The sequence below is a fragment of the Festucalex cinctus genome, chromosome 1 (genome assembly GCF_051991245.1).
Source record: "Festucalex cinctus isolate MCC-2025b chromosome 1, RoL_Fcin_1.0, whole genome shotgun sequence".
Lineage (NCBI taxonomy): Eukaryota > Metazoa > Chordata > Actinopteri > Syngnathiformes > Syngnathidae > Festucalex > Festucalex cinctus.
Window position 1 is genome coordinate 54,614,680 of NC_135411.1, and position 12,368 is coordinate 54,627,047.

The 12,368-nt window shown below is 43.6% G+C and overlaps 1 protein-coding gene across 10 annotated transcripts in view; it reads right to left on the minus strand.

Moving 5' to 3' along the window:
* Positions 1-12,368, minus strand: part of arhgap23a (Rho GTPase activating protein 23a) — a 77,346-nt gene that overhangs the window by 25,138 nt on the left and 39,840 nt on the right. For 5 of the 10 annotated variants that reach the window (XM_077494842.1, XM_077494816.1, XM_077494850.1 and 2 more), the window contains exons 2-7: positions 9,409-9,618; positions 5,869-5,893; positions 5,397-5,489; positions 4,309-4,387; positions 4,004-4,058; positions 1,618-3,196 (exon numbers count right to left, since the gene is read on the minus strand). In XM_077494842.1, coding sequence (XP_077350968.1) covers positions 1,618-3,196; positions 4,004-4,058; positions 4,309-4,387; positions 5,397-5,489; positions 5,869-5,893; positions 9,409-9,618 — 2,041 coding nt within the window. Of the gene's footprint in view, positions 1-1,617; positions 3,197-3,420; positions 3,930-4,003; positions 4,059-4,308; positions 4,388-5,396; positions 5,490-5,868; positions 5,894-9,372; positions 9,619-12,368 lie in introns of those variants that run through there. The other 5 variants (XM_077494867.1, XM_077494876.1, XM_077494857.1 and 2 more) reach the window with 2 other exon arrangements.

Genomic DNA, 12,368 nt, shown 5'->3' on the forward strand with positions numbered 1-12,368 from the left:
TAATTTATGCCGTAAAGTCTTCTTTATAGTGTTGTTTACTTATTAAATTCAATTGTATAATTGTGTGTAGCAGCACAAATGAACAAAACACTATTTCCCCCACATTTTGTGTGTGGTAACGTTAGCATCTACTGATTTAGCCACCATGTACCAAGTGTAACACTGGCTAGCATTGGTTCCTGTTTTGGTAGCTTTGAACATGCTCGATTCGTTTTTGGCTCTTCTTGTTGTGGCAGCTGGTCCACAATAGCTGTCAATCATGTCAAGTGTGGCGTTTGCCATTTACTCAAAGTGGCAGATGCGTTTTCTATGCTGCCAAAATGGTTGCGCAAACAGCCATTTTCGGACGTGTGACAACGTCTGGATCTCTATTAGGACTTGACTTCAAATCCAAGCTTCGTCGCTGCAACAAGAACGAACCTCCGTCGTTAGCTGAGGACCACCTGCATACTACAAGTAGATGTTACATTTTGGTGGAACAGTAAAAGGGCAGAACCACCCAACTCTATCCTGCAGAGCAAGACAAGCTGCATTGAAGACAGGAGCTACGTTCCGTGCCACAAAACCCCACCGCTAATTTGCAGTGTTGATAAATTGAGAGACGATGTAAGTGCGGAGAGGAACGTTTGCATCTGTTGTCTTCCTGCTTGATTGTCTCACAGTGCCACAGGAGTAATACAACTCTTGAATGTGAGCTGTGTTCTCCCCTGAGGGAAGGACGCAGCCTGCCTCCGTCTCGTCATCGTTCACAAAAGAGACGCGGATAACAAACGCGTGTCAATGGGGAATCGTTTCAGTTTATGGCGGTTAAACGTGCCGGGACCTGCTGTGTTTTAGCTGTCTGCATTTATGTAAGCAAGAATGCGCTCAAGTGTGTCGGCGCAATGCTTCCCAGTCGACTTTTCAAATTCCAAATCATTTTCTACAGTTCAGGAGGGGCTCATCCCGACAGTTGGCTCAAATCAGCTGATTCGGGACGATTCTAATCGTTTTTGACCAGGTGTCCCATGTCAGGTGACCCCAGCGAGTATAAAACCTGCAAGAGACAGAAAGTCTTCTGCGAATGTGGCACGAGTCTAGACGTGTCTGGGAGAAATTTGCCCCCCTTCCCCTGAACTATAGTCGGCCAAAAAACCTTAGAATCAGCCTGTTTTCATTGCTATCATTCCTTTCACCCAAGGAAGAACCCTGTATTTACTACTCAAGGTGTACTAAATAAATTACAATCATGTGGATCTGCCTGGTGGTGACATTGTAAAGTCAACACAACAGCGGTAAAGGTACAAAGTGTACAAGGTCTTGTCACTGGGGTGGTCCCTTCAAAGGCTCTCTTTTTGTACCCTATGTAGAAGACATAAACTAACGTTTTGGTCCTGGAAAAGGTACAAACTGTTCAATATGCAGCCCTATTAGTGCAAACTACACTGAGAGGTAGAAATGGACTCATAACTTTGCTCTCTTTCATGACATACAGTAAGGTTTCTTTGAGTCGTGCCAATAACCAAATGGTAAGTGACCAAATGGGGCAGAAAGACAGAATTATGGACCTGAGAGGTTTCAGAAGGAAAGCACATAAAAAAAAAAATTGAAAATTGAAAATGAGATCCACAAGCTTACCAATGAAGGGGATGGACGCCAGCGAATCGTCTTCCAGCGAGACGAGGTTGCCATTCGCCTTAAATGGCACCGTGTCTCCTGAAGAGCTTGAGGTGGCCGTTGATTCCGGAGCTTCCGGTGAGAACAAGGAAGGCTCCAGGCCGTCCATAGGCAGCGCGTAGTGGGGGTGCCGCATGCCGTGGGCATTCCTCCGTCCGCTGGGAGGCTTCTGCCGCATCACCACCTCCTGGGTCGGCACCGGCACCTCCGCCGACCCCCGCTCGTGGTTGGTGGGCCGGTACGCTCTCTCCTGGGATTCGGGCGGGGTGGAAGCCAGCGGGGTGGCGGCGGAAACGGCCGGCGCACCCTCTGGCGGACTGGTTTTCGGGGTAGTGTTCCAGTTCAAGTGGGGGCCAGAGTATGAGGGGTCCCTGAACGAGTGGGCCTGCTGCATGATGCGGCCTGTCTTACGGTAGAAGGAGGGGCTGTAGCTGCGATAGCCCACCGGCTGGTCGTCCATGCTTTGACCTGGAGGAAGCCGCCTACTCTTGGGGGGCGCCTGCTGAGGTTGGGGCGGGGAATGGGTCTGCGCGGTATGTTTGGAGTGCGGCTGCGAAGGTCGGGGCACTTGGGGGGCTTGCGTGGCAGGGTACAGACCACCGTGCCTCTGTTGGACATCCGTTCTGGGGGGCGGCTTGGGAGGCTGGTGCCACCTCTCGCACCGAGACGAGGCCAGTCCGGCAGAGGCTCGGTCCAACATCTCTAACGAACGTCCGTGGCTATCGAACTGCATCAGCAGGTTTTCCGAGCGAGTCCGAGTGTAGTTGGAGGCGGGATGGCCCCTATCTGGGCCCCACTCCCCACACCAGTAGGGCTCTCCGTGGGGCCCCGGTCCTGACTGCTGCGCTTGCAGCAGAGTATCCTGGGAGGCGCTGTGCGGCCAGCCGCCCGCCCGCTGCAGATGCCTCCTGGACTCACTGAGGCGGTCCTGGGAGTAGCTACGTTGGCGCGTCTGCATGTTGCGTCCGGAGCGTTCTGGCACTTGGTTGTGGTACCACTCCGAGAGCGCCTCCTGACAACGCTCGCTTCGAACGTGCCCGGGATGAGGCAGCGGCGGACTGGTCCAGGCCGAGCCGCTGGACTTGCGCGGCTGAGCCTGCGTGGAGTTGGCGCCGTGGTGGTGATTGGGGTAGTGGACTTGTAACGGGCTGGATAAAGGTCCCCCTGATGATGATGATGAATAGGAGCGCCCCCTGGTTTGTCCCTGAGGCTGCTGCCCGGTCATGCCATACTGGATCTCCTCCGTGCGGTGGGCCGGACTGCTGTGACCCACGCCACCCAGCTCCACCGAACGCCCGTCTTGCCAACTGGCGGGGCTGCACACGGTGGCGCGGTTGTCCAGGGGCGAGGAGGGACTGGGGGAACCGGGCCAGCGACTCCAATTATCGAGCTGGTTCTGGCCTATGGGGGCTGCCGGGGGAGCGCCGGCGGGTGACATGTTCTTGGCGCGGGGGTAGCAGAGGGGCGGCGGTGGCGGGAGGTTCTCAGCTCCCCCAGAGAAAGGCTCGTTGCCTGTCAGGTAGGCATCTTGGGAGTACGCCTGGAAGAAGAGGGAAGGCAGGTGAGGTGGCTTCCGCACAGCTGCTGTTTTTACATGCCGTGAGCAAGTTTGACAACAATGCTATTAAAGACGGCGTACGCGCTTCGGCAACGCTCAAAATGGCAACGGGCTCAGAGAGGTCTTCAGAGCTCAGAGCAACACAAACATGCTAGTGAAGAAACAACACAAAAACATAATCTACGTTCACTGAAGGCACAACTTACATTTTCCGCAATAGATCCTTTGAAAAGGAGAAAATGTGGCTGGTTCACCAAAATAAACTCAAACTTGTCATCAATACAAACATGCAGTTGTATAAACGTGCCTTCAGAAAAAGCTCCTTTTTCTGTTGGACATATCCAATCTTCTCTACTCTTGTTATTATTTCACTGCTGGTTCCCTTGATTTTGTTTTCCGCTCTCCTTCTCCTCTGTGTGTGTGAGTGTGTGTGTGTCACTCCACCCAGTGGGAGTGCATAGGGAGGCGCAGGAGGAGTGATGTCATGCCAGGAATGCAGTCGAAGCAGGCGAAGAAGGAATGAAATGCAAATAGTGCAGTTCAACTGTCAACTTTTAGTTGGTTAACGCCAATGCTCCTGAAACGCAGGATGACGAGCCATGACGCCGGCCATTTATCGTCATACGTTTCCAGTTACTGTATCTTTGCAAAGGTGGACTATTTTCACACATTCATGGTGATAATTTGATCTCATTAAGCTAGTCAAGTAAGTGTTTATTTTTATGTCATTCGGGAGGGGTAAAAAAAAAAAAAAAAAAAAAAAAAGTGTAAAAACATCCTCACACTTACCAACTGAAGCACATCTTCATCCTTTGGCATAATGGAGAGCTCTAGCACACTCTCACTGGTGAAAAAGTAAAAGATATTAATATTTTGAACAGGTTATTACACAGAGTGATTTGCATGTAAACGCTGACTAGATGTAGTGCGGCAGGCCTAATTGCACATGAAGAATCATCTTGCTCTCTGTCCGTGTAAAACACAGCGCTTGGGGGTAATTTCTTTCATCAGTGATTACCAGACGTGTTATCTGCGTGTTTAAGGCGGTCAGCACGGTTCAGTGGCTCTAAACACAGGGTGGCAGGAGGTCTCACCTGTTCTGGATGAGGGCGATCACCTGCGAGTAGGTCTTTCCCAGCACACTCTCACCGTTCACCTTTACCAGACGATCACCTGACGGGAAAAAAAAATAAAAAAAAATGCACGTACAGTGCATGACTCAATTTTTTATGAGACCATATCTACTTTATAGCATATTCTTCATCAAAAATTATTTGTAACTTGAAAACCGTTAAAGTGCAGTATATAAAAATAAAACTCAGAAGATAACTTTTGAGAAAATGTAATGCTCTAGTCAAAGTTTAAAATTAAGTTACTCAAGTAAGTTACATAATGTTATCCTTAAAAAAAATTAAAAATAATTAAAAAATAAACTACTTCACTGGTTCTCAAAGTGTGGTATGGCAACTGAGCTCCCTCTAGTTAGTGGTCTTTAAAAGAATCAAGAATCAATAAATTATATATCAAATTGTGCATTATGCTATAGTGGTTTAAGGTCTTTTTTTTTTTTTAATCCAGTTAAGGCTTCAACTAATGATTATATTACTTTATTATTTCAATAAAACTTGTTTTTTTTTTATTAATAAATGATTTAGTAAAAAAAAAAAATCCATAACATTTCAGAAAACGGCATATTGAGCATTGCATTTTGATCAAAGCAGACGTTTGCAAATGTCTTCTTTTTTCTTTTTTAATTTAACATGTGTTAAGTCAGTTTTATTTAAGTACAATTCATTTGTATTTAAATGTTTACAATGTTTTGTTTTTCCTTTAGTTGTTCCTAATACTGCTGTTCATAAGGTGTTTCTAATATTTTGCCTACATGGGTACCTAATATGTCAGGGACACCTAATATCTTGGCCTGAAGGTGCTTCTAATATTTTGGACACATTTTGCAAGCACCAAATTTTTGGCCTCAAGCGTACCCAATATATTGGCCACAGGTGCTTTTAATATTTAGGTTTTAAAGTATTGCTAATATTTGGGGTGCAACTAATAAAATTTCACTTATATTCTTGCTTTACTGTGTTCCTAAAATTTTGACCACGCTTGACATGTACATCCATATTACACGCCAATTTACAAAGCACATGGGGAAAGACTGACTGTCCTTCTCCCTCACCGGTACACAGGCCCGCTTGATGAGCAGGACCTTTTTCCCGCACGTTCTTCACAAAGATGGTGTCCATCGGCTCCAATCGTCCTTTCTGGTAACCTGCACGGCAAAAAATAAACAATGACAATAAACCCAGGAAATAAAACTATACCTGTTCGTTTTTATCATCCCTTGACTTAGCACTCTTTTAGGTGCACTTCTGCAATGTTTGCTGTAGAGGGCGCAGGGAGGCTACAAAGTGGAAGTAATGTCTGCATGATGTCAATTTAACAGGATATCTGAATTTGGATAAGTCCAGTTTAGGACCCTTTTACAACCTTAGGACTTTAATAATAATAATAATAATAATAATAATAATAATAATAATAATAATAATAATAATAATAATAATAAACTGTATCAAGTATCAATTTTAAGGATAATTTAATATAAATCTGTATGCTTTTTGTTTGTTGAGAGAGAAAAAAAGACAGCTCACCCTTCCCGTTGCCGTTCTCCTCATCCTGCAAATAGAAGAGTGTAAAAAAGAAAAAAAAAGTTCATTGTCATGTGTGCCTTTTTTTTTTTCTTTTTTCTGCATTATATAGGGGAAAATATCAGGATGTGAAGTACAGGACATCCAGAGTCAAAACTTGAATCTGCTTAAACAGATTCAATGTGATGGTGCTTAAGAGGTGCTGCAAAGAATAAATCGGCCAAACCACCCATTGCCTCATACTGTATACATAAATATTTATGCCTATGTGTCTTTTTTAAATACAGTACATATTCAAATAAATAAATAAATAAATGAATAATTATTATAGGGCTACGCTATGGTGTGTAGAAGAATATTGAGGGAAGGGAAAACAATGTATTCCATTTTGAAATAATAGAATCCTTTCAGGATGCCCCGTATGAGCTGTTGTTTTCTCTTAAGCAGCTCCAGCAATCTTTTAAAATGACTTTACAATGATGCAATACACACGCACACAAACGAGCGCAAGCTGAGTGGACAGTTTATGGCGAGTGTGAGTGTGGGCTGACTGCAGCTTGGGCTTTAGGCCTCGCTGAGTGGGCTCATTCCTGACTGGCTGCACACAATGCTGCGGCTGGGGGCTTTACAGGCACAGAGAGACTAACTGGAGTGGAGAACATACAGCCCCAAAGACTGAAGACCATACAGTAGACCTTGGACCATCACACTTACAGACTACAGAACCCAAATCACCAATGATCACAGTCAGGGATTGGATATGGGTCAATATGATAATGTATATTGACTAATATTTGAAACCATACACTGAAACTATAACCATGGTGTGAAACCCTCATTCAAAACCTTACTTTTTGCTTGAAATCCAACTCCACGAGTTAATCCATGACCCAGATTTGAAACTATACATCCAAAACATGAGCAAATCTTAGAACCCTAATTTAAACGCCAACCTTAGCTTGAAAGTTCAAATATGAACCCTAAACTTTGCTTGAAACCTTAATTTAAATCCCCGACATTACGTTCAAACCATACTGTGAAACTCTGACCCTGATTTGACACCATAATCTTGACTTGAAAACCAAATTTAGGCTTTAACCTTTGCTTGAAACCCTAATCGGTTGACACCCTAACCCTGACTTGAAATTTTAGTTTGACCTGAACCAAATATGAAGGCGTTAAATCCGCTTTGACTTTGTGTGTTTTGTAGCATTTACGCCTCAGAACAATCAGGTCCCTCTTGCACGTTTATTTTTGTAACGCACATGGTCTCCATTTTGTTCCAGGTTTTTTTTTTTTTTTTTTTTTTTTTTTTTAAACATTTCAGCAGCTTCATTCTTACTCGGCGCAAGATAAAGCTAATTCTGGCTCAGCGGCACTGGGTCACCCCGGTTCAGTTGGAGAACAATGAAACAAAAGCTGAAGCGAGCAAAGATCATTAACACGGCAGGAAAGGAAGACTTTTCACCCGTAAGAATGAGCGCTAATGGTGCTTCGTGTTTGTAGCTCCGCTTGAGGTGTGTGGGCAAACGTCTCCAGATGTTGAACTCTAAATCGTACGGAGGTGGTTGGAAACAACCCTTCTATTATTATATTTTCAGCCACCCGGCAGCTGCCCATTGAATGAGAGTCCTTGTGCTGGTGGTGCTGCTCGCAGGCGGGCAGTACCAGGCCACACTGGGACAATAGATCCCACTGCTCCTCTGCCTCCACTGTCACATGCATTTGTTTTTTTGTTTTCTCCATTTGGACAATCGCAGCCATAAACACGAACAAGTGATGATGATTTGGGTTTTCGAATTGCGATTTCACATTACAGGTTCAAATGATTTTTTTTTTTTTTTTAGATTTAGGTCTCTTTGGCATATTAAGACAGTGGGACTTGAGTTGTGAGCGTCACAGTTGAAATCGGTCAAGCCCAAGTTAGATACATACACATACTGCCATTTGCTAGGCTAAGACAGTATATGAACAGGAAATTATTTTGGACATATTAGGCTTTCTTCCACATCTGTGTGTTTTTGATAAGGCCGTGTGACAATCTGTCTGGTATTCCTCTTGCCTGGTATTAACACTGTTAGAGTTTCATTCGCAGTCTTCTGTCTGGTCATTTAATTTCAAATTTATTCACAGTACAGTGAGTATCAAACATAAAAGAGCCAGAAGAGGTTCTGACTGAACTTTTTAATTTGAAGCCTGGGGATAGGTTTAAAAGCAAGTGTTTCAAATTATGCTTTCAAGCATGATTTGGGTTGTAGTCCTGACTTTTATTTTATTTATTTAAACCAAGGTTTCGAGGTTGTACATTAGAAATGTCAAGCCAGGGTCAAATTGCGGTTTCATTTCCAGGTTATGTTGAATTTATTAGGTTTTAAAGCAAGGTTCAAGGTTGCAAGTTGTGGTACTTTGAAGCCTAGGTTAGGGATCCAAGTAAGGTTGATGTTTGAAAGTAGGATTAAGGTTTAAAATTATGGTTCCAGGAAAGAGTTTGGGTTTCAAATTGTGATTTCAAGCCAGAGTTAGGGTTTCAAATCAGGGTTTTTAAGCCAGGGTTAGGGTTCAAAATCAGGGTTTCCAGTAGAGATAGACCGATATATTGTTTGTTTGTTTGTTTGTTTGTTTGTTTTCCAGGGCCAACACCATGCCGATTATTAGTAGTCTTGACTTGGTTGTAATGTCTTTTTTGAACATTTTGGAGACTTTTCAAAATGTAAAAGTTTCTTTTTTTTTTTTTTTTTTTAAATCTTAAACAATAGACATCCTTTTAAATTTCTTACAAAATGTTCAGGGAGCTCCCAAGGTTATCAGTACATCTTAAAAAGTTGGAGAAACTTAAAAAAGTAAATACCAGAGCTCTCTCTAGTTTTCTACAGTAGCTTAAATGTTTTTTTTCCAAAATGTAAAAATAACTTGTCTTAAAAACTTTCACTTTTTTTTCCCCCACATTTCTAGTTGTAATGTCAAACAAAAACAAAAGGTTCAGAAGGTTCCCTGCAGCATCTATTATAAAGTTAACTGAAAATGTAAAGAAATAGTTCCCTGAGAATAAAATGGTTTCAGATTCATCTTTTATTGGCCGTGAGATTTAAAAAAAAAAAAAAAAAAAAAAAAAAAAGCCGATACTGATATTCATCAAAATGCCCAATATCTGCGCCAATAATTGGCCAGGCCGATTATCGGCCTATCCCTAGTGTCAAGTCAGAGTTTCGAGCCTGGTTAGGATTTCAAATTAGTCTTTCAATCAAGGATTAGGGTTTCAAGTAATGGTTTAAAATCTGCTTTGGGTTTTCAAGTAAAGTTTACACTTTTTAAAGTTACAGAATACAGATTTCAGTTTCATGTTAGGGATTAAATCCTGGGTCAGGTTTGGTTTGTAATTAGGGTTCTGGTTCCAAATAACTGTTTCTAGCCAGCATCAGGATTTCAAAGTAGGATTAGGATTTCAAGGATGGGTTTTCATTTCTGAACATGATTGGCTAGGACCATCAACATGGTTTCCGCTGGTACCTCCACGTTAGGTGCCTTGAGATGGCCGCACTTCACCTTGAGGTTGGTGTGCAGGGTGGACTCCGGCGGGTAAACGATGAAGTGGCGCAGGGTGAAGCCGAAGCCCTGCGAGTTCTTGCGTAGGACAAGCGTGCGGGGGCCCTTCCACGCCAAGCTGACGCCCTCCCTGCCCGGCCGGGACGCCATGGGCGGCCGGGGGTTGTTGTCGGCGGCGGGCGACGAGAGACCATCCCTCCGCCCTTTCGCCTGCGGGCACCCAGAAGAGATTGGATTTAATCAATGGGGCCTGGGGGGGTCCCATAATCAACACCATGCTTGGAATGATCCTGGCTCACATGCCTGACCTTGGAGTTTTCCCGCACAGATTCCCACTCGCTCTCTAAATATGTCATCCCCAAAAAGCTGAGTAAATACAACGAGCGAACTAACAGACACATGACAGAACTCTCACCCCCATGCTGCCCTGAAGAGCCACATGTGTGACTCAAACTCCATCACCTAACCAAACAAGAGGGTAATAACACCTCGGCATACAAAGTCTGATTAGTTCCTTGTTGCACAGACCATGAAAGCCACAAATATTGCCCAGGATGAATGTTTTTCACTTTTTAGTATTATTATTAACAACATGTCAAGAGTGTGTCGGCTGAGCAGTGTTTACTATTCTCAATGGTTGTAGTGCGAACTGTGCAAAGTATTAGCCAACAGGGAGGAGGAGGCGGGAAGAATTGCTTTCCTTCGAGTGAAAATGGTCTACTCGTTAATGAAATTTTCAAATTTCCCAATGCTTTCTGCTTGCCCTTTTCTCTATCCATCCAGTTTACCACTGCATGCTGCACTCCCCAGCTTTGAAGGAGCGGCAGCAAAGATTTAGCGGGCCGCCGCTAAGAAATGAATGTAGCGGAAACACTGAACTAGGGTGACCAGATGTCCCGTTTTTGGCCGGAACAGTCCAGTTTAACTTGGGTCCCGGCGGATTTCGCCGACCTTATTGTTTTGTTACACAGGTCCCGTCAAAGCTTTTTGTTTGAAGAACTATTTAACAAAAATTCACGTTCTTGTTCTCATCTGCATCTAATCAGTAACAGGACGGACTTCCTGCTTTCGCATCTAAGAATCATAGGAAATGCAGTGCTACAATCCACTGGGGTCATCAGTGGCTGGTCATACAACGCAAGCTGAGCTTTCTCGCGGTATATGTTCATGTTCAATTTTACAATGAGGTTAACGGCACAGACAGCTTCCAATAGCTGTCGGGACCAAGCAAAAAAGGTTGGATAATTGTGATAAAGACACTGTTGAACAGTAAAGCAAGATAACATTTAGTATTACAATTGATGTGCATGTTGTCCATCTTTTGCCACCCACACCACCACCCCATCCCACCCCCAACTTGATGAAGATTGACGAGCGATGAAATTTGGCGAAATTTATATAGCATCCCGGTTTTTAATTGTGAATATCTGATCACCCCATCATCAACTGTTTTACTAGCTTTATTTACTAGCTGTTTTATTCAAAAATATCTATTTAGTCAGAACTTCACTTCCTGACATTACCACACACGAATGACACACAGCATATGACAAGAAATACACACATAGACAGCAGACAACAAGAAATACACACACACACACACACAAAGCAAGCACTTAACCAGGTGGGCGCACCGCAACAGGAAGTGGCATGCCGGAGGCAGGAAGTGGGCTCGCGTTACAGGGCAGGACAACCAGACACGCCTAAAAATAACCACTTCCACTCCCTCTCTTCTTCGTCTCCTCCTCTTCCTTTCTGCTTCCTTTTCTGACATGGAAAAAATACTTTTTCTTCCGCCTCCATTTTCTCATGGTATTGAAACAGGAGTTCAGAACAAGCACAGAGCGCTTTCCCCATCATATTATCAGTTAATTAATTGTTGTTCCCCCCCATAATCCCATTTATGACCTTCATTTTCTAATATCAATGCATCATTTTAAGGAGAATCAAAGGTGGATTCAATGATGTTCTCGAAAAGTGGAAGCCAAAACATCTGTTTGTCACGTTTAAAAAACTGCACATGCGGAAGACCATCCTACCAGCTCTCCTGCTCGTCTGGGGGAAACGCCTCTCAAATGTCGCTAACGTCCGAGCTCATCATCTTCATCAGTCTCTGCAGCTCCTCGCTTCATACGGATGTCCTCTTGCGGCTCTCAGCTATTTTCAAAGTACGCGGTCAGCTCGGTGGCGCTACAACGATGAATGGCCGAATCCGAAGCTCACTACACGAAGCTAGCTACATGCTACAAACACTCGAAGTGCGCATGTGCAGCTAGGAACGAACACGCACAACATCGTTACGCAGATTGATTAACAGGATCGAGAAACAATTGTTAAGATGATCCACCCGGAAGACGCAGCCACAAAAATATCCTTGAAGCCACCTTGAATGCCTTGAGTAAAGACAAATAATGTGTTCCAACAAGTACATCCATGTTAGGGGTGCACCGATCGATCGGCCAGCCGATTTATCGGCCCCGATTTCCTTAATTTTGGAAAATCGGTGATCGGCCGATCCCTTAAAAATAAACCAATCTTTTCCACCAATCTCATCTCCCTCTTCAGAGGTCTGAAAAAGTCAACCACTATTACCGGTCATAGGATTTTCATTTTTATTTGAGAGAACTACTTTATGTGCAGTTAAAACAAGCCATTTGTATTATTTCGCCGATATTGTTCATTGTTTTCCAGTAAAAGAAGATTGGAACACTGAAGGTATATGCTGCTTGTAATGAATAAAAACGGTATCGCAAAAATCGGGATCAGCAGGTCAAACTTTTTAAAAGATCGGGATCGGTGATCGGCTAGAAAATTGTAATCGGTGCACCCCTAATCCATATATTATAAGGATTACGTCATACATTAAAAAAATGTATTGAAGATAGGCGTGTCATAAAGAAAATTAAAGCTATAATTTTAGCAATTATAGCATATTCAATTATTCCATTATTGTAGTAAAT